General features: G+C 49.1%; 1 protein-coding gene across 2 annotated transcripts in view; it reads right to left on the reverse strand.

Annotated features, from left to right (window-relative positions):
* Positions 1-3016: 3016 nt before the first annotated feature.
* Positions 3017-26640, reverse strand: part of LOC140492580 (lysophosphatidic acid receptor 4-like) — a 30019-nt gene continuing 6395 nt past the window's right edge. Inside the window, exons 1-2 of one of the 2 annotated variants that reach the window (XM_072591559.1) lie at positions 15515-15699; positions 3017-9089 (exon numbers count right to left, since the gene is read on the reverse strand). In XM_072591559.1, coding sequence (XP_072447660.1) covers positions 8114-9085 — 972 coding nt within the window. In that variant the 5' untranslated portion in view covers positions 9086-9089; positions 15515-15699 and the 3' untranslated portion in view covers positions 3017-8113. Of the gene's footprint in view, positions 9090-15514; positions 15700-26640 lie in introns of those variants that run through there. The other variant, XM_072591560.1, reaches the window with a different exon arrangement.

The raw sequence follows: 26640 nt of genomic DNA on the forward strand, positions 1-26640 counted from the left end.
TTACTCTATATCTGACCCTCTGCCTGTCCCTGCCCTGGGTGTGTTTGATGGGGACGTTACTCTATATCTGACCCTCCCCCAGTCCCTGCCCTGGGTGTGTTTGATGGGGACGTTACTCTATATCTGACCCTCTGCCTGTCCCTGACCTGGGTGTGTTTGATGGGGACATTACTCTATATCTGATCCTCTGCCCGTCCCTTCCCTGGGAGTGTTTGATGGGGACGTTACTCTATATCTGACCCTCCCCTAGTCCCTGCCCTGGGTGTGTTTGATGGGGACATTACTCTATATCTGACCATCTGCCTGCCCCATTCCTGGGAGTGTTTGATGGGGATGTTACTCTATATCTGATCCTCTGCCTGTCCCTGCCCTGGGTGTGTTTGATGGGGACATTACTCTATATCTGACCCTTTGCCTGTCCCATTCCTGGGGGTGTATGATGGGGATGCTACTCTGTATCTGTCTATCTGCCTGTTTATCCCCTGATGTAGTGGACACGAAGAAGGTTACCTCAGATTACAACAGGATCTTGATCAGATGGGCCAATGGGCTGAGGAGTGGCAGATGGAGTTTAATTAAGATAAATGTGAGGTGCTGCATTTTGGGAAAGCAAATCTTAGCAGGACGCATATATTTTTACCTTACATATTTAATGGTAAGTTTCTAGGGGGTGTTACTGAACAAAGTGACCTTGGAGTGCAGATTCATAACTCCTTTCCCTACAATTTTCAAAATTGTGATGTGAGTCCAGAGACAATATGTTCTTGTTCAGGTGAAAGGGAAGGCTGTTAGGTATAGCGTATTCTGGATGACTCAAGAAATTGAGGGTTTGGATAAGAAAAAAGAAGGAAGCATATGTCAGGTATAGACAAGATAGATCAAGTGAATCCTTAGAAGAGTATAAAGGCATTAGGAGTATACTTAAGGGAGAAATCAGGAGGGCAAAAAGGGGACATGAGATAGGTTTGGCAAATAGGGTTAAAGAGAATCCAAAGGGTTTTTACAAATACATAAAGGACAAAAGGGTAACTAGGGAGAGAATAGGGCCCCTCAAAGATCAGCAAGGCGGCCTTTGTGTGGAGCCACAGAAAATGGGGGAGATACTAAACGAATGTTTTGCATCAGTATTTACTGTGGAAAAGGATATGGAAGATATAGAATGTGGGGAAATAGATGGTGACATCTTGAAAAATGTCCATAATTACAGAGGAGGAGAAGTAACAAAGAGGATTGATGAGGGCAGGGCAGTGGACATGATCTATATGGACTTCAGTAAGGCGTTCAACAGGGTTCGTATTGGGAGACTGGTTAGCAAGGTTAGATCTCATGGAATACAGGGAGCACTAGCCATTTGGATACAGAACTGGCTCAAAGGTAGAAGACAGAGGGTGATGGTGGAGGGTTGTTTTTCAGACTGGAGGCCTGTGACCAGTGGAGTACCACTACATTTCATCATTTATATAAATGATTTCAATGTGAGCATAAGAGGTATAGTTAGTAAGTTTGCCGATGGCACCAAAATTGGAGGTGTGGTGGACAGCAAAGAAGGTAAACTCAGATTACAACAGGATCTGGACCAGATGGGCCAATGGGCTGAGAAGGTGTTTGGTATGCTTTCCGTTTTTGGTCAGAGTATTGAGTACAGGAGTTGGGAGGTCATGTTGTGGCTGTACAAGACCTTGGTTAGGCCACTGTTAGAATATTGCGTGCAATTCTGGTCTCCTTCCTATCGGAAGGACGATGTGAAACTTGAAAGGGTTCAGAAAAGATTTACAAGGATGTTGCCAGGGTTGGAGGATTTGAGCTACAGGGAGAGGCTGAACAGGCTGGGACTGTTTTCCCTGAAGTTTTGGAGGCTGAGGGGTGACCTTATAGAGGTTTATAAAATCAGGAGTGATGTGGATAGGGTAAATAGGCAGTCTTTCCCGTAGAGTGGGGAAGTCCAGTACTGGAGGGCATGAAAGGGACCTAAAGGGCACCTTTTTCACACAGAGGGTGGTACGTTTTTGGAATGAGCTGCCAGAGGAAGTGGTGGAGGCTGGTACAATTACAGCATTTATAGAGTCATAGAGTCATTGAGATGTAGAGCAAGGAAACAGACCCTTCGGTCCAACCCATCCATGCTGACCAGATATCCCAACCCAATCCAGTCTCACCTGCCATCACCCGGCCCATATCCCTCCAAACCCTTCCTATTCATATACCCATCCAAATGCCTCTTAAATGTTGCAATTGTACCAACCTCCACCACTTTTAAAAGGCATCTGGATGGGTATGGGAATAGGAAGGGTTTGGATGGATATGGGCCAAGTGCTGGCCAATGGGATGAGATGAATTTAGGACGGGTTGGATCGAAGGGTCTGTTTCCATGCTGTACATCTCTGTCACTCTATGACTCTACTGTCACCATGAGGATGTCCTCAACTTCAGTGAGGTCATGGTTGAGGCACCAGTTGGAAACCAAGGGGATGGTTTACCAAGGGCAATGGATAGGATTGATCTGCAGGGTGGGAGTGCTGGTTGGTCTGCCAGTTGGTGACCGCCATGTTGTGGTACCAACGGCTAGCATTGTCACGCCTTCGAGAAAAGGCTCATTGAGGCTTTCTGCTGGGACAAAGGCCAAGACTGCCCTCCCCCCCACCACCACCACCTCCCACCCCACCCCCCGCCCTCTGCATGTCTGGGTCCTCCAGGATGGGTCAGGCGTTGGTGCGCCCCAGCATCCAGGTAGCAACATCCGGCCTTCAGGTCCTCCAGCGGCAGCTTCAAGCCCTCCAGTGTCAGTGGGCCCTGCTGATGGGTGACCCTCAAGCTTCCCGGCCCTCTCTCCCCTCCTCCTCCCCACCTCCAGAACCTGAGGGACACAGCGTTCGATCCCGATGCCTCGCGGGAGATAGAGGGGGTTCTGGTGTGGGCTGGGCCCCCGGATGAACTGAGCCTTGCCCTTCCAGAACCCAATGCCGGTCCTGCCACCACAATAGACCCTTTCCCCCCCCCCCCCGTGACTGGGGTAGCCTACGATGGGAGTTGTCTTTGGGGAGTCACTGCTGTTATGACACAGCGGTGAACCATCCTGCTAAAGAAACCACAAACACCCAGAAAGTTTCACCTCCCTCCGCGACCTGTTAACGTATGAGTGACAGAGAACTCCCCACATTCCATTGTTCCAAGAAATAAAATGTCAATTTATTCTTTAACTCTAACAGTGAACATGAAACAACAGCCCTTTCCAATTCTGCGCCTCCTGTCTCTGAGATGGTTATTATCTGCCTCCAACCAGCCAGAGACCCGGCTTCAATTCCCGCCTCAGGCGACTGACTGTGTGGAGTTTGCACGTTCTCCCCGTGTCTGCGTGGGTTTCCTCCGGGTGCTCCGGTTTCCTCCCACAGTCCAAAGATGTGCAGGTCAGGTGAATTGGCCATGCTAAATTGCCCGTAGCCTTAGGTAAGGGGTAAATGTCGGGGTATGGGTGGGTTGCGCTTCGGCGGGTCGGTGTGGACTTGTTGGGCCAAAGGGCCTGTTTCCACACTGTAAGTAATCTAATCTAATCTAAAAAACTCTGTAACAATATACTGTTCCGATAAAAAAACCCGGAGAAAGTGAGGAACTGTGGACGCTGGAGGTTAGAGTTGAGAGTGGGCTGCTGGAAAACTTTCATTGACTCTCCTGCTCCTCGGATGCTGTGCTTTTCGAGCGCCACACTCTCAGACTCCAATGCAATATTGAAGTGACATCAACTTAAATTTCAAAACCACGCAGCGGTTCTCATCTCTGGTGTCTGTCTTCCTCTGGATGAAGACCTCCCTGGGTCATTTTTGCTGCAAAGGTGTTTCATACGAGAAGGCTACCCTTTAGATTGAGAGATTAGATTCCCTACAGTGTGGAAACGGGCCCTTCAGCCCAACCAGTCCACACCGAAGAGTAACCCACCCAGACTCACTTCCCTCTGACTAATGAACCTAACACTATGGGCAATTTAGCATGGCCAACTGCACACCTTTGGATTGTGGGAGAAAACTGGAACCCCCAGAGGATACCCGAGCAGAATGGGCAAACTCCAGAGACAGTCGCCTGAGGCTGGAATTGAACCTGGGACCATGATACTGTGAGGGAGCAGTGTTAACCACTGAGTCACCGTACCACCTGAGGGTTTTGGAATAGCAGTTTCTCTCAGTGGTTGTTTACTCTCTGTCTGACTTTCAAAATGTGTGTTACTTTATCCTCCCAACATCAGATCGTCTCATTGGTTCAATGTTGGCAAAAACAATAAATTCAACCGCGATTGGATTTTAGTATCCTGGGGCATAATTTAAACTGATTGGTAAAATTGAAATTGTTACAACTAATGCAGGTATCTGTTTCACAGCCAAATGTTACATATTTCCAATTTTTCAGTGCACTCAGAGGCTGCTGGCTAGTCACATAACTGGTGCTTGTAAGCTTTCAGAGCAAAACAGCATTCGCGCTCTCTTAAAGGTACAGTACACGCCTTCAGCTTCATAACACTGCACAGAGGCACCTCCTGTACGGGCTGCTGTTGCACACTCTCCATTTCTGCACCTTCACCCGCCACACAGACACCATTTCGTTCCCCAGTGATACAGCTCCCCAGTGGAGGGTCCTGCACAATGCAGTTCCCAACCCCTTTTGCATTGGGGAACTTGTCCAATCACGTTTGAGTTTTGATTCCATATACATCTGATTTAGAAGTGAACATTGGAGGAATGATTTGCAGATTGGTGGTGGATTGGAAGGTTACCTCAGAGCACAACGGGACCCTGATCAGAGGTGGCCGATGGAGTTTAATTTAGTCTTTTCAACATAACTAGGAGACGTTATATCGAGATGGTACAGGGGCTTTTCTCTGGGGGTGGGGGGGAGTCCAGAATTAGAGGGGCAAAGGTTTGGTTGAGAGGGGAAGGATTTAAAAGGAACCTAAGGGGCAACTTTTTCACGCAGAGGGTGGTACGTGTATGGAATGAGCTGCCAGAGGATGTGGTGGAGGCTGGTACAATTGCAACATTTAAGAGGCATTTGGTTGGGTATGTGAATAGGAAGGGTTTGGAGGGATATGGGCCCGGTGCTGGCAGGTGGGACTAGATTGGGTTGGGATATCTGGTCGGTATGGATGAATTACTCCGTCTTTATGATTCTATGGCATTGGTGAGGCCTCGTTTAGACTAATGCGTCCAGTTCTGGTCATCCCGTCATCGGAAGGATACTATTAAGCTGGAGAGGGTTCGGAAGAGACTTACCAGGATGCTGCTGGGTGTAGAGGGCTTGCGTTGTAAAGAAAGGCTGGATAGGCTGGGATTTACAGAGGTTGAGAAGCGACCTTTATGACACAATTACAGGTATAGATAGAATTATTGTCGTTTCCCGAGGACGAAGGGTTTCATGACTGGGGGGGGGGGAGCATTTTTGAGGAGAGAGATTTAAAAACGACACGAGGAGCAAATGTTTTACACAGAGGCCAGGTCAAGTGTGGAATGCATTTCCTGAGGAAGTGATGAATGTGAAATTGAAATGTTTAAAAGACTTTGGATAAATAGATGAATAGGAAAAGGTTGGAGGGATATAGGCCAGGAGCAGGCAGGTGGGACTAATTTAGTTTGGGATTATGTTCAGCTCAGACTGATTGGACTGACAGATCTGTTTCCATGCTGGATAATTCTACGACTAGATAAATGCGAGGTGCTGCAATTTGGAAAAGTCAATCAGGGCAGGACATGTACACTTAATGGTAAGGTCCTAGGGAGTGTTGCTGAACAAAGAGACCTTGGAGTGCAGGTTCATAGCTCCTTGAAAGTGGAGTCGCAGGTCGATAGGATAGTGAAGAAGGCGTTTGGTATGCTTTCCTTTATTGGTCAGAGCACTGAGTACAGAGTTGGGAGGTCATGTTGCAGCTGTACAGGACATTGGTTAGGCCACTGTTGGAATACTGTGTTCAATTTTGGTTTCCCTGCTATGTTGTGAAACTTGAAAGGGTTCAGAAAAGATTGACAAGGATGTTGCCAGGGTTGGAGGGTTTGAGCTATAGGGAGAGGCTGAACAGGTTGGGGCTGTTTTCCCTGGAGCATCGGAGGCTGAGGGGTGACCTTATAGAGGTTTACAAAATCATGAGGGGCATGGATAGGGTAAATAGGCAAAGTCTTTTCCCTGGGGTCGGGGAGTCCAGAACTAGAGGGCATAGGTTTAGGGGAAAGATATAAAAGGGACCTAAGGAGCAACTTTTTCACGCAGAGGGTGGTACGTGTATGGAATGAGCTGCTAGAGGAAGTGGTGGAGGCTGGTACAATTGCAACATTTAAAAGGCATCTGGATGGGTATATGAATAGGAAGGGTTTGGAGGGATGTGGGCCGGGTGCTGGCAGGTGGGATTAGATTGGGTTGGGATATCTGGTCGGCATGGACGGGTTGGACTGAAGGGTCTGTTTCTGTGCTGTACATCTCTCTGACTCTAAGCCTGTACAGGTTATTTCTATGGGTGCCAGGCCACGTGGAGTTTTGTTGCTGCCTGGAGTAGTCGGTATTTGAGGTCTGCTGCCCCTTGTGGTTTTACAAAGCTGCTGTCTCCCTTTTGACTCTGGCCATGTTCCAACCCCAGACTCCTGATCGCTGGTGCGGCCAGGATGTCTCCTGCTGTCTGTGTGGCCCAGCCAAGGGGACCGTGACCGTGAAGGCTATCCTGCTCCTCTTTTTGCGGTTACATCGGTGCTCGGGGGTCTCCCTGGGGAGGGGGTGCACCAGCACAGTCAGGACTGTTCCAGGACACTAGGCCCCGCCAGGGCTGGAGTGCATCATTGACCCAGTCATTGTTATTTCAATTTAGTAATTTTCTGTTTGACCGTGCCCCAGCAGGGAATGTTTCATCATCAGTTTTGACTTCCTGTTTTAATAAAAGAGTCCAGGCAGCTTTACTCTGGATCTAACCCCGTGCTGTCCCTGTCCTGGGAGTGTTTGATGGGGACAGTGTAGAGGGAGCTTTACTCTGGATCTAACCCCATGCTGACCCTGTCCTGGGAGTGTTTGATGGGGGGAACAGTGTAGAGGGAGTTTAACTCTGTATCTAACCTCGTGCTGTCCCTGTCCTGGGAGTGTTTGATGGGGGGGACAGTATAGAGGGAGCTTTACTCTGTATCTAACCCCGTTCTGACCCTGTCCTGGGAGTGTTTGATGGGGGGACAGTGTAGAGGGAGCTTTACTCTGTATCTAACCCCGTGCTGTCCCTGTCCTGGGAGTGTTTGATGGGGGGGACAGTATAGAGGGAGCTTTACTCTGTATCTAACCCCGTTCTGACCCTGTCCTGGGAGTGTTTGATGGGGGGACAGTGTAGAGGGAGCTTTACTCTGTATCTAACTCCATGCTGACCCTGTCCTGGGAGTGTTTGATGGGGGGACAGTGTAGAGGGAGCTTTCCTCTGTATCTAACTCCATGCTGACCCTGTCTTGGGAGTGTTTGATGGGGGGACAGTGTAGAGGGAGCCTTACTCTGTTTCTAACCCCATGCTGACCCTGTCCTGGGAATGTTTGATGGGGACAGTGTAGAGGGAGCTTTACTCTGTATCTAACCCTGTGCTGTCCCTGTACTCAGAAAGTATAATAGGAACAGTGTCGAGGGAAATTTACTCGGTATTTAGTCCTGTGCTGTCCCTGTCCTGGGTACATTTGATGGGGGACAGTGTAGAGGAGGCTTTACTCTGTGTTTAACCCTGTCCTGGGGATGTTTGATGGGGGGCAATGTAAAGGGAGCTTTACACTGTATCTAACCCTATGCTGTCCCTGCCCCAGGGGTGTTTGATGGGGACAGCGTAGAGGGAGCTTTCCTCTGTATCTCACCCCATGCTGTCCCTGCCCTGGGGACGTTTGATGGGAGACTGTGTAGAGGGAGCTTCACTTGCAGTTCAGAAGAATAAGGAGAATCTTTACTTGTGCTCAAAGGAGTAGAGGGAGTTCTACTGTAGATCTGGAGCTCAGAAATTGAAGTAGGAGATAATATTCTGGCTGTTGTTCGATAAGGAATTATCAAAACTAAAACAGAAACAAAGGTCAGAAAAACAGCAAACTTGGGTTTGAGAGATCAGACCAAAACTGGCAGATTGTTTCACGCAATGCTATAAAAAGAGAGATGCTTCTGATGATTTCTTGTATGACTCCCTGCACGGCACAGAGTATTTTTCCTGCTCCTCAGTGCTGGACCTACAACAAACCATGCTGCACACAGTTCTCATCAAGTGAGTTTTCTGAAACGCTTCTGTGGTGAAGTAATAGATCATGGGGTCAAAGACCGTGTTGGCACTGGCGAGGATCTGGGTTATCTGGAAGAGCAGTCGACTGCTGCAGTTCCAATCGTTGTTCTCCTTTCTGTAAAAGCCCAGGAAGACATGGTAAGGCAGAAAGCAAAAGGTGAAGACCAGGAAATTGGCCAGGATCATGTTCTGGGTTTTGCGGATGTTCAGGGTGAGCGATAATTTGGCCTTCCTCATCTTCACGAGGGCGAGGAGTGAGCTGGTGAGGACCAAACTATAGGGAAGCCCAAAGCCGATGGCGAGGGTGAAGTTCCGTGGGAGTTCATTGGTGACGACGATGGGCTCCAGGCAGTTGTAACTACTGGTCACGTTGACAGTGAATTTCCATCTGAGGTAGGTGGGGAGGCTACAGCCCACAGTGAGCAGCCACACCAAGCCACTGACCCAGGGCGCTGCTCTGCGTAGGTGGTAAATCCTCACCTTAAAGGGCAAAACTGTGGCCAGGCAGCGATCCAGACTGATGCAGGCCAGGAAAAAGATGCTGGTGTACATGTTGATCAGGAAGATGATGCCGGCGATCTCGCACGACAGTCTGTCCTCCTTGTAGTAAGCAACGACGCGGAAGGGCAAGAAGCAGACCAACAAGATGTCCACCATGGCCAGGTTCGTCATGTAGAAGGTGGTGCCAGATCGCTGCTGGATGTGAACGCAGAAGATCCACAGGGCAAGCACGTTGAGAGAGAGGCCGAGCACGATGATCACACTGTACAGCACGGTGAAGGTGGTTCGCTCGATGGTCACCGAGGAATTCGAGAAGGTGCACGATTGATTGGACATCTTTCTGTAAGGGGAAGGGAAGGATTAGAGCATCGCAGGGTCGACCGACACATTCCGGGGCTGGGGTGGGGGGGGGGGGAGGAGGGGGAGGGGGAGGGGGGGGTGCCCTGGGCTCAACCTACACACTCCAGGGGGGTGATCCCAGACTATACCAACACACTCCGGGGGTGAGGAGGTGAACCCAGACTATACCAACACACTCCAGGGGGGTGATCCCAGACCATACCTACACACTCCAGGGGGGTGATCCCAGACTATACCAACATAATCCAGGGGGGTGATCCCAGACTATACCAACACACTCTGGGGGTGGGGGGGGGGAGTGATCCCAGACTATACCAACACACTCCAGGGGGGTGATCCCAGACTATACCAACATAATCCAGGGGGGTGATCCCAGACTATACCAACACACTCTGGGGGTGGGGGGGGGGGGTGATCCCAGACTATACCAACACACTCCAGGGGGGTGATCCCAGACTATACCAACATAATCCAGGGGGGTGATCCCAGACTATACCAACACACTCTGGGGGTGGGGGGGGGGGTGTGAACCCAGACTATACCAACACACTCCAGGGGGGTGATCCCAGACTATACCTACACACTCCAGGGGGGTGATCCCAGACTATACCAACATAATCCAGGGGGGTGATCCCAGACTATACCAACACACTCCGGGGGTGGGGGGGGGGGGTGTGTGAACCCAGACTATACCAACACACTCCAGGGGGGTGATCCCAGACTATACCTACACACTCCAGGGGGGTGATCCCAGACTATACCAACACACTCCAGGGGAGTGATCCCAGACTATACCAACACACTCCGGGGGGGTGATCCCAGACTATACCAACACACTCCGGGAGGGGGGGGAACCCAGACTATACCGACACAATCCAGGGGGTTGATCCTGGACTATACCAACACACTCCAGGGGAGTGATCCCAGACTATACCAACACACTCCAGGGGGGTGATCCTGGACTATACCAACACACTCCAGAGGGGTGATCCCAGACTATACTGACACACTCCGGGGAGGGTTGTGATCCCACACTATACCGAAACACTTGGGGCGGGTGATCCCCGACTATGCCAATACAATCTGGGGTGGGTAACCGCGAACTCTACCGACACATTCTGAGGGATGTTCCCAAACTCTACCAACACACTCTGGGCGGGGAGTGACAACGGACTCTATCGACATACTCCAGGAGGTGGGGGGGAATATACAGAGGGATCTGGGTGTGCAATAATATACAGAGGGATCTGGGTGTACAATGATACACAGAGGGATCTGGGTGTGCAATGATATACAGAGTGATCTGGGTGTACAATGATATACAGAGTGATCTGGGTGTGCAATGATATACACAGGGATCTGGGTGTGCAATGATATACAGAGGGATCTGCGTGTACAATGATATACAGAGTGATCTGGGTGTACAATGATATACAGAGTGATCTGGGTGTACAATGATATACAGAGGGATCTGGGTGTACAATGATATACAGAGGAATCTGGGTGTACAATGATATACAGAGGGATCTGGGTGTACAATGATATACAGAGGAATCTGGGTGTACAATGATATACAGAGGGATCTGGGTGTACAATGATATACAGAGGGATCTGGGTGTATAATGATATACAGGGGGATCTGGGTGTACAATGATATACAGAGGGATCTGGGTGTACAGTGATATACAGAGTGATCTGGGTGACAATGATATACAGAGGAATCTGGGTGTAGAATGATATACAGAGGGATCTGGGTGTACAATGATATACAGAGGGATCTGGGTGTACAATGATATACAGAGTGATCTGGGTGTACAATGATATACAGAGGGATCTGGGTGTACAATGATATACAGAGTGATCTGGGTGTTCAATGATATACAGAGGGATCTGGGTGTACAATGATATACAGAGTGATCTGGGTGTGCAATGATATACAGAGGGATCTGGGTGTACAATGATATACAGAGGGATCTGGGTGTACAATGATATACAGAGAGATCTGGGTGTACAATGATATACAGAGTGATCTGGGTGTACAATGATATACAACCTTATACAGTCATGGTAAGACTTCCCTCCTCTTCTACTCCAACCCTCTTGAAATAAAGGCCAACACACACTCTATTCGCCTTCCTGACTCCTTGTGGCGCTCGCTTTCTGTATTCCACGTCCCTTTGACTTGCAGCCCTCTGCAGAATTTCTGCATCAAAATAATTAGTGGGCAGCACGGTGGTTAGCACTGCTGTCTCACAGTGCCTGAGACCCCGGGTTCAGTTCCCGCTTTGGGCGACTGACTGTGTGGAGTTTGCACATTCTCCCCGTGTCTGTGTGGGTTTCCTCCGGGTGCTCCGGTTTCCTCCCACAGTCCAAAGATGTGCAGGCTAGGTGAATTGGCCATGCTAAATTGCCTGTAGTGTTAGGTGCAGGGGTATAGGTGGGTTGCGCGTCGGTGTGGACTTGTTGGGCCGAAGGGCCTATTTCCACACTAAGTCATCTAAATATCTTGTTCTCCCCTCGTAACTTCCTATTTTTCCACATCGTACTGCGTTTGCCAACCATTTGCCCTCTTTCTTAGCTGAGCTACCTCTCTCTTTCAGCTGTATCACTCTGGCAACTTACCTTTCCACCTACTTTGATGTCATCTACAAATCTGGCGACAGTCCGTTCAGTTCCTTCCTACAGATCATTTATACTTATTGTAAACGGTTGCGGTCCCAGCGCTGATCGCTGTTGGATCCCACTGCTTCCTGGGGGAAAAGAAAATCCCTTATTCCCCACTTGCTGTTTCCTGCCCATTAACTAATTATCTATCCACACCAACATACTACCTGCATAGCCATGGGCTCTTATCTTATGATCCTGTCTGAAGTTTCTGATCAAATACTTTCTAGAAGCCCAAATGCAATACAGTTACTGGATCCTCTCTATCGACTCTGGTTGAGATTTCCTCAGACATCACTCATAAAGTCGGCAGAGACAATTTCTCTGTCAAAAAGCCATGCTGCCTCTATCTGATTAGCTTACTGGTTTCCAAAAGTGTTGCTGTTTCTTCCTTCATAACTTTTCCAACAATAGACATTAGGCGAATAGACTCTACCAACACAATCATGGACAATCCCAGGTTCTGTCCACACAATCCCAAAATCTCAGACATTAGGAACAAAACAGTCATACAGCACAGAAACAGACCCTTCGGTCCAACCAGTCCATGCTGGACATAATCCCAAACTAAACTAGTCCCATTTATCAGCTCCTGGCCCGTACCCTCCCAAACCTCTCCTATTCATGTCCTTATCAGAATGTCTTTAACTGTACCCACATCCACCACTTCCTCAGGAAGTTCATTCCACACGCGAACCACCCTCTGTGTAAAAAGAAAATTGCCTCCTATATCTCTCACCTCGTCCCTTAAAAACGTGTACCATTAACTCTATCTATAACCATAATTATTTTATGAACCTCTATAAGGTCGCCTCTCACCTCCAACGCTCCAGTGAAAAAAAGTCCCAGCATTTCTCTAGAACTAATCTATCCCTAAAGGACATTAGTGAACCAGACAGGTTTTCCCAACAATGCTTTTATGGTCAACTTAACTCCAGACATTTTTTTTTAATATTCAAATTCCACCATCAGCAATGGTGGGATTCGATCCGGGGGTCCTCAGAACATTGTCTGGATCTCTAGATGAACAGTCCAGCGATAATACCATTAGGGCCTTCGCTTCCCTTTGCCAACACAGCCTGAGGGAAGTAACTTTGACATGACCAACATGGCCTGAGTAAGGTCCCATAGAGGCAAACAGTGGCTCAGGAAAGGTGAAACTGGATCCGATCATCCTTATGATAAGCGTAGATTAGAAGTTAGAAATCGTAATAAAACAATAAAGGATATTAAATTGATTACTGCAGCTGGGTTGTGAGATTTATTTACGATGTGCCGGTATGAGTTTCATTCAAACATGCAATGTTATGCAAGCACTATTCTGTCAGTTAGTTCCTTAAAGGGATAACGGCCCAGTTAAAAGGCATCAGCAGGTACTTAATCTATGCAGGTCCAGGGGATGGTTGGTAAGGGCTGATTAATGTTGCCTGGAGGCTTGGTGGCTCGGTGGTTAGCACAGCTGCCTCATAGGTCCCAGGTTCGACTCCAGCCTCGGGCACCTGTCTGTGTGGAGTTTGCACATTCTCCACCGTGTCTGCGTGGGTTTCCTCTGGGTGCTCCAGTTTCCTCTGACAGTCCAAAGATGTGCAGGTCGGGGTGGATTGGCCATGCCAAATTGCCCGTGGTGTTAGGTGCATTGGTCAGAGTGAAATGGGTCTGGGTGGGTTACTCTTCGGAGGGCCGGTGTGGACTGGTTGGGCCGAAGGGCCTGTTTCCACCCTTGTAGGGAATCTAATCTTGACGGGGGTGGTATTGTTCTGTATGCTCATAAGGTGGGGAAATGCAGTCAGGGGTTTGAAAGGATTGTTTTTAAATTTGAATACTACAGAACCATGGTTCTATGAATAACTGAGTGAATGATATCATTTTATCGTAAATAATGGGAGAAAATGAGATTAGATTAGATTCCCTACAGTGTGGGAACAGGCCCTTCGGCCCAACAAGTCCACACCGACCCTCCGAAGAGTAACCCACCCAGAACCATTCTCTCTGAGTAATGCACCTAACACTGTGGGCAATTTAGCAAGGCCAATTCACCCTGACCTGCACATCTTTGGACTGTGGGAGGAAACAGGAGCACCCGGAGGAAACCCACACAGGCACGGGGAGAATGGGCAAACTTCAAGTGTAGACCCCAACAAGCGCACATTGGAATGAAAACTCAATTTCTCAATGGATGGGTTAGCCCCAGCTCTTGGGGATGGGTCAGCACTGAGGAGAACTGCAACATATTATGGGAGGGATACTCATAAAAGTTACGGGGTGGGCAAACAAGTGGCAAAAGTGGTTCAACGCTGACGAATGTGGGGTCGTACACTTTGGTGAAGAGAAGCCTGAGGCCTACCATTACTCGGAAGGTCAAATTCTAGGTGTGGGGGAGGATTGGTGGAACCCATCTTTACAAATTCATCGATCACAGAACGGCACAGGTTAGCGAGGCCACAAGATAAAAAACAAGAGCGTGGCGTTGTTTCCATTAAAATGCAGGGACGTAACGTTAACGGCATTAAGGCTTGATTGGAGCTCCCCCCCCACCCCAAGACCCCCACTCTGGACTGCCCCTCCTCACCGTCACTGAGGTTTGGAAGGGCAATAGACAATAGGTGCAGGAGTAGGCCATTCGGCCCATTGAGCCAGCACCACCATTCATTATGATCATGGCTGATCATCCACAATCAGTATCCTGTTCCTGCCTTATCCCCATCACCCTTGATTCCACTATCTTCAAGAGCTCTATCTGTCTCGGATGCTGGGGGTGGGATCAACTTTGATGGGACTTTGGTGGAAACCCCTGGAAGAGAGAGAGAGAGAGTCAGAGAGATGTACAGCATGGAAACAGACCCTTCGGCCCAACCCATCCATGCCGACCAGATATCCCAACCCAATCTAGTCCCACCTGCCAGCACCCGACCCATATCCCTCCAAACCCTTCCTAGTCATATACCATCCAAATGCCTCTTAAATGGTGCAATTGTACCAGCCTCCACCACTTCCTCTGGCAGCTCATTCCATACCTGTACCACCCTCTGTGTGAAAAAGTTGCTCTCTTTTATATCTTTCTCCTCTCACCCTAAACCTATACCCTCTAGTTCTGGACTCCCTGACCCCAGGGAAAAGACTTTGCCTATTTACCCTAACCATGCCCCTCATAATTTTGTAAACCTCTATAAGGTCACCCCTCAGCCTCCGACACTCCAGGGAAAACAGCCCCAGCCTGTTCAGCCTCTCCCTGTAGCTCAAACCCTCCAACCCTGGCAACACCCTTGTCAATCTTTTCTGAACCCTTTCAAGTTTCACAACATCCTTCCGATAGGAGGGAGACCAGAATTGCACGCAATATTCTAAGACAAAGATGTGTTTTAAATGGGGTGGGGGAGGGGAAGGCTCAACTGGAGACTTAACAGTCAGCACCAGTTGGGCTGAATGGCCTGTTTCCTTACAGTGTTCAGGCTGAAAACCCAGATCCCTATAGGCAGACAGACCAAAGCCCTAAAACATGTCTAAGACACATCTAGATGTGTCCTACATAGGTATCCATGCTCCCAGCCCATTCCCTTGAGTAAGTGCATTGCTGGGCTAGCCCACTCTCTCTGTCTTTGTCACCAGCCCTGACAAAGTACAAAGCAGAAATTGCTAGAAAAGCTCAGCAGGTCCAGCAGCATCTGCGGAGAGAAATCAGAGTTAACGTTTTGGACCCTTCCTCAGACCCACAAAGCCCCGACCCAGTTTCCGATTACCTACATGAGACAAGCATTGGGCGGGATCTAATCATGCAGCGAGAGGGTCAGCGTCGCTCCGAGTATCCTCAGCAACTCAATGTGGCCGGAGCTCCTCGCCAAAGGGGATTGGACTGAGAACGCTCTCCGATCTGTCTTGCTGAATCTACTGCCAAAGGCAGGAAAGGTAGGAGGATCTTGAATTGTTGCAACACCTCTCGTAACCTCACAACGCTCTTGAAGCATTTCGCCACTATTATGTTTGACTAACACCCACTGTCGTAACTGGACAAGAAAACGGTAGCAGAGCATGCAACAGAGTTGACGCGGATGCGGGAATTGCGCGGTGCACATCGCCTCACGGACGAACCAACGATACAAGGGATCAATGTACAGCCGGCTGCAAGGGGCCACATAACTTTTCCTTTCAAAGCATGAACTGGGATAGGTGTCAGACACCGCTCCAATGCAGAATACCAGCAGGATTGCTGCATAAACCTGGTGGACTAGAACATGGGGGTCGTGTGACTTCAGTCAGTGTCCACCCCTGTCCAACAATGGCAGATCCATTTCACGCATACCAGGGGAGTCATAGAGCTGTACAGCACGGAAACAAACCCTTCAGTCCAACTCGTCCATGCCAACCAGATATCCTCAAACTAACCTAGTCCCATCTGTCAGCACTTGGGCCTATATCCCTCTAAACCCCGTTCATAGACCCATCCAGATGCCTTTTCAATGCTGTAATTGTCTTCAACCTCCACCACTTCCTCTGGCAGCTCATTCCATACACGTACCACCCTCTGTGTGAAAAAGTTGCCCCTCAGGTCTCTTTTATATCTTTCCCCTCTCACCCTAAACCTATGCCCTCTAAGTTCTGGACTCCCCGACCCCAGGGAAAAGACTTTGCCTCTTTACCCTATCCATGCCCCTCCTTGTTTTATAAAGCTCTATAATTCAGCAACTTTGAAAAATCATGCAGCCTATATTTTTTCGCAGCATGAGGTGATCTGTTTGGATGGGGTAGGGGCAGCGCCGTGGTGATGTTGGGGAGGGTAGACCGTGAGATTGGCACGTTATGGGGTCACAGCAGCACTGGGAGGCGTTGAGTTAAGGAAAAGCAAAATACATTATGGGAGCCTTGCCATTGGTCAGATTGAGCGCCTTGCAAATGTAAACAGAGGGGACTGGATGAACTCAGTGAGACTGACAGCTTCTGAGGTTCCACTTAATCCCTGGATCCCCCATTGTTGGAAAGTGTTACTCCAATGCGTTAACATCTTTCCTATTATGTGCCATTCACAACCATGCACAATACTCCAGCTGGGTTCTAACCAGTGTCTTGTAGAAGTTCAACATCACCTCTTACACCATGGAACATTCCAGCACATTACAGGCCCTTCGGCCCTCGATGTTACACCGGCCTGTGGTACCGATCTGAAGCCCATCTAACCTACACTATTCCATTTTCATCCATATTGCTATACAGTGGCCATTTAAATGCCCTTAAAGTTGGCAAGTGTCCTACTGTTACAGGCAGTGAGCTCCACACCCCTACTACTCTCTGAGTAAAGAAACTACCTCTGACATCCGTCCTATATCTATCACCCCTCAGTTTAAAGCTATGTCCCCTCGTGCTCGCTGTCACCATCTGAGGACAAAGGCTCTCACTGTCCACCCTCTCTAACCCTCTGAGAACAGAGGGATATACATCATGTGCAGACAGATGGGATTATTTTAGAATAACATTGTGCTTGGTGCAGACCTGGTGGGCTGAAGGGCCTGTTTCTGTGCTGGCCTGTTCTATGTTCTGTTATGGACCAGGCCAGACCCCCTCAAAATATTTAAAGAAAGTAGCCTAGACCCTAATGTTTCTTCTTGTTTTAGGCAGGTGTAGAGTGGATATTCCAGCTGCCACAACCACTCAGTTTTAAACAAAACAGAATTTATTTCCAGACGACTGACTGAAACACGAGGAAGAGAGAACAGAATGGAGAATAGGAACATCTCCGGGACACCCGCACCAATCAACCACACCGCCCCTTGGCCCAACATTTCAACTCCCCCTCCCACTCTGCCGAGGACATGGAGGTCCTGGGCCTCCTTCACCGCCGCTCCCTCACCACCAGATGCCTGGAGGAAGAACGCCTCATCTTCCGCCTTGGAACACTTCAACCCCAGGGCATCAATGTGGACTTCAACAGTTTCCTCATTTCCCCTTCCCCCACCTCACCCTAGTTCTAAACTTCCAGCTCAGTAACTGTCTCCATGACTTGTCCGGACTTGTCCTACCTGCCTATCTCCTTTTCCACCTATCCACTCCACCCTCCTCCCTGACCTATCACCTTCATCCCCTCCCCCACTCACCTATTGTACTCTCTGCTACTCTCTCCCCACCCCCACCCTCCTCTCATTTATCTCTCCACCCTTCAGGCTCTCTCCCTGTATTCCTGATGAAGGACTTTTGCCCGAAACGTCGATTTTCCTGCTCCTCGGATGCTGCCTGAACTGCTGTGCTTTCTCAGCACCACTAATCCAGAACCTACCTGAAAACCCAACCGACTCCTTCGCAACTTAACAATGCTGTTCTGATTTCCTGCAGCATCCCCAAATGCAAACCCACGGCTAAAAACGTAAAGTCTAACCCGGGTTCTCACAGGAGTGATGTTAGAGAGAGATAGAGAGAGAGAGAGACAGAGAGAAAGTCAGAGAGAGAGACAGAGAGAGAGAGGCAGAGAGTCAGAGAGAGAGACACAGAGAGAGAGGCAGAGAGAGACAGAGAGAGAGACAGAAGAGAGTCAGAGAGCGACAGAGAGACAGAGAGAGAGAGAGAGTGAGACAGAAGAGAGTCAGAGAGACAGAGAAACAGACAGAGGACAGAGAGAGAGAGGGAGACAGAGAGAGTCAGAGAGAGAGAGAGACAGAGAGAGAGAGTCAGAGAGAGACAGAGAGAGAGACAGAAGAGAGTCAGAGAGAGACAGAGAGTCAGAGAGAGAGACAGAGAGAGAGAGACAGAGAAACAGACAGAGAGACAGAGAGAGGGAGGGAGACAGAGAGAGAGTCAGAGGGAGACACACAGAGGGAGAGACAGAGAGAGAGACAGAAAGAGAGAGACAGAGAGAGACACAGAGAGAGAGACAGACAGTGAGAGACAGACAGAGAGAGTCAGAGAGGGAGAGACAGAGAGAGAGAGACAGAGAGACAGACAGAGAGAGAGAGACAGAGACACAATCAGAGAGAGAGAGATACAGACAGAGAGAGAGAGAGAGAGACAGAGAGACAGACAGAGAGAGACACAGAGATAGAGACAGACAGAGATTGACAGAGAGAGAGAGTCAGCCAGAAACACCTGTTGAATCAGGCATCCTTCTCCCCCCCCCCACCCGCAGCTCTCTCTGACCAACAGCTTCAAACAGACTGCTGACTGACCCAGATCCTGAACAGGGAGAACGGACCACACCCCTTTCATTGTTCAAGTGTTTGAATAAATAAACCAAAAAGCCCTTTTTCCTGATTGCTACCTGAGACAGTATCTGTTAGAACACAGACCATAGAACATTACAGTGTAGTATAGGCCCTTCGGCCCTCGATGTTGCGCCCACCTGTGGAACCAATCTGAAGCCCATCTATCCTGCACTATTCCATTCTCATCCATATGCCTATCCAATGACTATTTAAATGTCCTTAAAGTTGGGGAGTCTACTCCTGTTGCAGGCAGTGTGTTCCACATGCCTGCTACTCTCTGAGTAAAGAAACTACCTCTGACATCTGTCCTATATCTATCACCCCTCAGTTTAAAGCTGTGTCCCCTTGTGCTAGCCATCACCATCTGAGGACAAAGGCTCTCACTGTCCACCCTCTCTAACCCTCTGATTATCTTATATGTCTCAATTAAGTCGCCTCTCCAACTTCTCTCTAACGAAAACAGCCTCAAATACCTCAGCCTTTCCTCGTAAGACCTTCCCTCCAAACCAGGCAACATCCTGGTAAATCTCCTCTGAAACCTTTCTAAAGTTTCCACATCCTCCCTATAATGCAGTGACCAGAACTGGACGCAATATTCCAAGCGCGGCCACACCAGAGTTTTGTCCAGCTGCAGCATGGCCTCATGGCTCCGAAACTCAATCCCTCTCCCAGTAAAAGCTAACACACCGTACACCTTCTTAACAACCCCATCAATCCTATCTTGTACTGTCTGCCCTGTTTAATGATAACGCTGTGAACACTGTGTTCATCATGAACTGCTTTGTCTTCCGATGACCTTCTGATGAAACTGCATCACCTCACACTTCGCTGCATTAATCCGTCACCTATGTGCCCACTCCCGCCCACCTGTTCATGTCCTTTTCGCTACCACCCTGTCCTGCTCGCAGTTCATGCTCTGATGTCACCTCCGTCACGGAGAATGGGAAGAGGACGGATGGAGGGAATGTGGCGTTACTCGTTGGGCTCAGAGGAGGAGGGAAGGTCGACCATTTCAGATTGCTGTCCATTAATGGGAACGTTGGGCGGGTGCACAGGCCCCGAGAACATCTTGCAACGAATGAGACCAAACTCAGAGATGAGCAACACTGAGAATTAAACATGTCTGAAAGAAAGAAAGAGCCGGGAAGAAGGAACAGGGGTTACCAGGGGTGATTAGGGAGCAACTGTTAGGAGTGCAGTTCCCAGAGGCGTTAAGGGAAAAAAAAATCTACTGGGGCAACAGTCACAGAATAACAGAGACGCCATCAGTTTTTGCATAAGTCATGAACTCGGTTGTGGAAAAGATGTAAGGGAAGACATTTTTAAGGAAGTTCCAAAGGACAGCAAGGTTATTACTCTGGTTATATCTGAAATTTTAGTCATTGTGAAAAAGGAAGAGAATAGAACAACTTCCTAAGGTGTGTGCAATTTCAATCTCAGTTAGTTTGGAGGCTTCCTTCAGGATTCTGTTCAGGTTAACATCGCTGGAGCTATAGGGAGAGGCTGGACAAGTTGGGGCTGTTTTCCCTGGAGCGTCAGAGGCTGAGGGGGTGACCTTATAGAGCTTTATAAAGTCATGAGGGGCAGGGATAGGGTAAATAGATGCGGTCGTTTCCCTGGGGTGGGGGAGTCCAGAACGAGAGGGGCATAGGTTTAGGGTGAGAGGGGAAAGATATAAAAGGGACCCCGAAGGGGCAACTTTTTCACGCAGAAGGTGGTACGTGTATGGAATGAGCTGCCAGAGGAAGTGGTGGAGGCTGGTACAATGACAACATTGAAAAGGCATTTGGATGGGTTTGTGAATAGAAAGGGTTTACAAGGCCAGGTGCTGACAAATGGGACTCGACTAGGTTGGGATATTTGGTCAGCATGGATGAGGTGGACTGTTTACATGCTCTCCAGCTCTATCTATCTCTAACATGCAGGTTCAGTGGGCAGTTAGGGAGGTAAGTGTAATGTTCACATTCATTTCAAGACGGTTAGAATACAAGAGCAGGGATGTCCTGCTGTGGCTGTATGAGTGAGGCTGCAGTTGGAAAATTGTGAGCAGTTTTAAGGCCTTGGAAGGGGGTCGAGGGATGTTTAAAATAATGATCCGGGCAATAAAGATCTTCTGACATGAAGATTGGTTGAGGACTCATAGCCTCCATTTGATAGAGTTTAGTAGAATGCGGAAATCTCTGATTGAACCGGACAGAATATTGAGAAGCGTGAATAGAGGGGAGAAGGTGTTTCTGCAAGTTGGGGAGACTGAGACCCAAGAACACAGCTGCAAAGTGGAAGTTAAAAATCCCACAACACCAGGCTATAGTTCAACAGGGTTGTTTGGAAGCACTAGCTTTCTGAGCGCTGCTCCTTCATCAGGTGGTTGTGGAGCGTAAGATTGTAAGACACAGAATTTATCGCAAAAGTTTACAGTGTGATGTAACTGAAATTATACATTGCAAAAAACCTGGATTGTTTGTCAAGTCTCTCATCTTTTAGAATGACCATGTTGGTTTCAGCTCTTTTATAGGTAAATCGCAAAACTGTTTTTAAAAGTTACATTCTCAAGTGAACTTGGTGTCTGTCAGCCCAGATAATGTATTGAAGGTGTGAGCTCCCTTGCGTGAGACTGGCTGTGCCACAATGGTCAGACTGAGTCCAATCTAAAAAAAATGAATTCACAGAATCTTACATGGGTTCATGCAGGTTTTGAGTGAAGTACAATGTAACTCTGCAAGTACAAATTCACCCCACAAACATATATGTATATGTGTGTATGTGTGTGTGTGTGGGGGTGGGGGGGGAGCGGCGGAGGGATGGTGGAGTGGTGGTTGGGGGGGAGGGTTGTAAGTGTCTGCGAGAGAGTAGGTGCTTGTGTGTGTGTGAGTGTCTGTGTGTAGGTGAGTGTATCTGTGTGTGTGGGAAGGGGTGCATGTGGGGATGTGTGTGTGTAGGAGTGTGTATTTGTGTGTGTATTTGTGTGTATCTGTGTGTGTAGGAGTGTGTATCTGTGTGTATCTGTGTATGTGTGTGTAGGAGTGTGTATCCGTGTGTATGTGTGGGGGGTGTGCGTGTGGGGATGTGTGTGTGTAGGAGTGTCTGTGTATCTGTGTGTGTAGGAGTTTCTGTGTGTAGGAGTGTGTATCTGTGTGTGCGTGTGTGTGTGTATCTGTGTGTGTAGGAGTGCGTATCTGTGTATGTAGGAGTGTCTGTGTGTAGGAGTGTGTATCTCTGTGTGTATCTGTGTGTGTGTAGGAGTTTCTGTGTGTAGGAGTGTGTATCTGTGTGTGTAGGAGTGTGTATCTGTGTGTGTAGGAGTGTCTGTGTGTAGGAGTGTGTATCTGTGTGTGCGTGTGTGTGTGTATCTGTGTGTGTAGGAGTGTGTATCTGTGTGTGTGTAGGAGTGTCTGTGTGTAGGAGTGTGTATCTGTGTGTGCATGTGTGTGTGTATCTGTGTGTGTAGGAGTGCGTATCTGTGTATGTAGGAGTGTCTGTGTGTAGGAGTGTTTATCTCTGTGTGTATCTGTGTGTGCGTATCTGTGTGTGCGTGTAGGAGTCTCTGTGTGTATCTGTGTGTGTAGGAGTGTCTGTGTAGGATTGTGTATTTGTATGTGTATCTGTGTGTGTAGGAGTGTGTATCTGTGTGTGTATCTGTATGTGTGTAGGAGTGTCTGTGTGTAGGAGTGTGAATCTGTGTGTGTAGGAGTGTGTATCTGTGTGTGTGTGTAGTAGTGACTGTGTGTATCTGTGTGTGTAGGAGTGTCTGTGTGTAGGAGTGTGTATTTGTGTGTGTGTATCTGTGTGTGTGGGAGTGTCTGTGTGTGTATGTGTGTGTGTAGGAGTGTCTATGTGTAGGAGTGTGTATCTATGTGTGTGTAGTAGTGTCTGTGTGTATCTGTGTGTGTGTAGGAGTGTCTGTGTGTAGGAGCATGTATCTGTTGTGTGTGTATGTATCTGTGTGTGTGTCTAGGAGTGTCAGTGTGTATCTGTGTGTGTGTAGGAGTGTCTGTGTGTAGGAGTGTGTATCTGTTGTGTGTGTATGTATCTGTGTGTGTGTCTAGGAGTGTCAGTGTGTATCTGTGTGTGTGTAGGAGTATCTGTGTGTAGGAGTGTGTATCTGTGTGTGTAGGAGTGTCTGTGTATATCTGTGTGTGTGTGAGTGTGTAGGAGTGTCTGTTTATGTGTGTGTGTGTGTGCGTGCGTGTGTGTGCGTGTGCGTGTATGTGTGTGCGTGTGTGTGTATACAGTACAGTGGGGTCACCTGCAGTGTGACATGAACCCAAGGTCCTGGTTAAGGTCATCCCCATGGATACTGAACTTAGCTATCAGCTTCTGCTCACCCCATTGCACTATACACACACACACACACACACACACACACACACACACACACACTCCTACACACCCACACACACACACACACACACTCCTAAACACCCACACACACACACACTCCTACACACCCACACAAACACACTCCTACACACCCACACACACACCCTCCCCACACACACAAACTCCTACACATCCACACACACACCCACACACTCCTACACACCCACACACACACACACTCCTACAAACCCACACACACCCAGAAACACACACCCTCCCCACACACACAACCTCCGATCTCCTACACACCCACACTCACACCCACACACACACTCCTATACACCCACACACACCCACACACACATACTCCTACATACCCACACACGCACACCCACACACATACACTCCTACAAACCCATACACACCCACACACACCCACAAATACATCCACACACACCCACACACTCACTCACACCCACACACCCACACACACACCCAAACACCCACACCCACACACACCCACACACACAACCATACACACACTCCTACGCACCCACACACACACACACCCACACACACACATACATTCCTACACACCCACACCCACACACACACACCCACACACACACCCACACCCCCCTCACACACACACACATGCACCCGTACACACACCCATACACACACACCCACACACACCCACACACACACACTCCTACACGCCCCCACACACACACGCACCCACACACACACACTCCTACACACCCACACCCACACACTCATTAACACTCACACACACACCCAGACACACACACTCCTACACGCCCCCACACACACACGCACCCACACACACACACTCCTACACACCCACACCCACACACTCATTAACACTCACACACACACCCAGACACACACACTCCTACACACCCACACCCACATACACACATACCCACACACACACCCACACACCTACACACACACTCCTACACAACAAAACACATACCCACACACACTGCTACACACACCCACACACACACTCCTACACACACCCATATACACACACACTCCTACACACCCACACACACGCAGACATTCCTACACACACTCACACACACACCCCTACACACCCCCACACACAGACACTCCTACACACACTCACACACACTCCTACACACACCCCCACACAGACACACCTACACACACCCACACACACTTCTACATGCACACTACTACACACCCACACACACAGACACTTGTACGCACACCCACCCACACACAGACACTCCTACACACACCCACACGCACTCCTACACACACCCACACACACACACTCCTACACACCCACCTACACACACAGACACAGTCCTACACACACCTACTCCTCCACACCCACATACACCCACACCTAGACACTCCTACACACACCCACACCCACACCCACACACACACTCCTACACACCCACACACACCCACACACGGACATTCCTACACACACCCACACACACACACTCCTACACACCCACATACACACATCCACACACAGACACTCTCCACACACAGACACTCCTACACACCCACACACACCCCTACACACCCACACACACAGACACTCCTACACACCCACACACACCCCTACACACCCACACACACAGACACTCCTACACACCCACACACACCCCTACACACCCACACACACAGACACTCCTACACACCCACACACAGCCTCCTACACGCCCACACACACACACCCACACACACTCCTACACACACCCACATATACACACACCTACACACCCACACATACACACTCACACACACACTCCTACACATACCCACACACACACTCCTACACACACCCACATACACACACACTCCTACACACCCACACACACACACCCACACACAGACACTCCTACACACACCACGCACACTCCTACACACACCCACATACACACACACTCCTACACACCCACACACACACACCCACACACAGACACTCCTACACACACCACGCACACTCTTACACACACCCCCACACACACACTCCTACACACCCACACACACACAGAAACTCGTACACACATCCACACACACACTCTTACACCCCCACACATACCAACACACAGACACTCCTACACACACCCACACACACTCCTACACACACACCCTCCTACACACCCACCTACACACACAGACACACTCCTACACACTCCCACTCCTACACACCCACACACACACCCAGACCTAGACACTCCTACACACACCCACACTCACACACACACTCCTACACACCCACACACACACAGAGACTCCTACACACACCCACACACAGACACTCCTACACACACCCACACACACTCCTACACACACTACTACACACCCACACACACAGACACTCGTACACTCACCCACACACAATCCTACACACCCACACACAGATACTCCTACACACACCCACACACACATACTCCTATACACCCACCTACACACAGACACACTCATAAACACACCCATTCCAACACACCCATGCACACACCCACACACAGACACTCCTACACACACCCACACACACATACTCCTACACACCCACATACACACATCCACACACAGGCACTCCTACACACACCCACACACAAACACTCCTACACACACTCCTACACACCCACACATAGACACTCCTACACACCCACATACACTCCTACACACCCACACACAGACACTCCTACACACCCACACACCCTCCTACACACCTACACACACCCATACACACACACTCCTACACACCCACACACAGACACTCCTACACACACCCACACACACATACTCCTACACACCCACACACACATACACACCCACACATACACACCCACTCCTACACACCCACACACACATACACACCCACACACAGACACTCCTATACACCAGCATACACACAGACACAAGTAGAGACACTCCTACACACACACACTCCTACACACCCACACACACACAGGCACTCCTACACACACCCACACACACATTCATACACCCACACACACAGGCACTCTTACACACACCACATACACACTCCTACACACCCACACACACACCCACACACAGACATTCCTACACACACCCAAACACACACCCACATACACACACAGACACAAGCAGAGACACCCCTACACACACACACCCACATAATCCTACACACCCACACATACACCCACACACACAGACACACACACACATACACAGACACTCCTACACACAGACACTCCTACACACCCACACACACAGACAATCACACACATACACAGACACTCCTACACACACACTCCTACACACACATTCACCCTATCACAGACATACCCATTTATACTCACACTC

This window comes from Chiloscyllium punctatum, chromosome 21 (genome assembly GCF_047496795.1).
Source record: "Chiloscyllium punctatum isolate Juve2018m chromosome 21, sChiPun1.3, whole genome shotgun sequence".
Classification (NCBI taxonomy): Eukaryota; Metazoa; Chordata; class Chondrichthyes; order Orectolobiformes; family Hemiscylliidae; genus Chiloscyllium; species Chiloscyllium punctatum.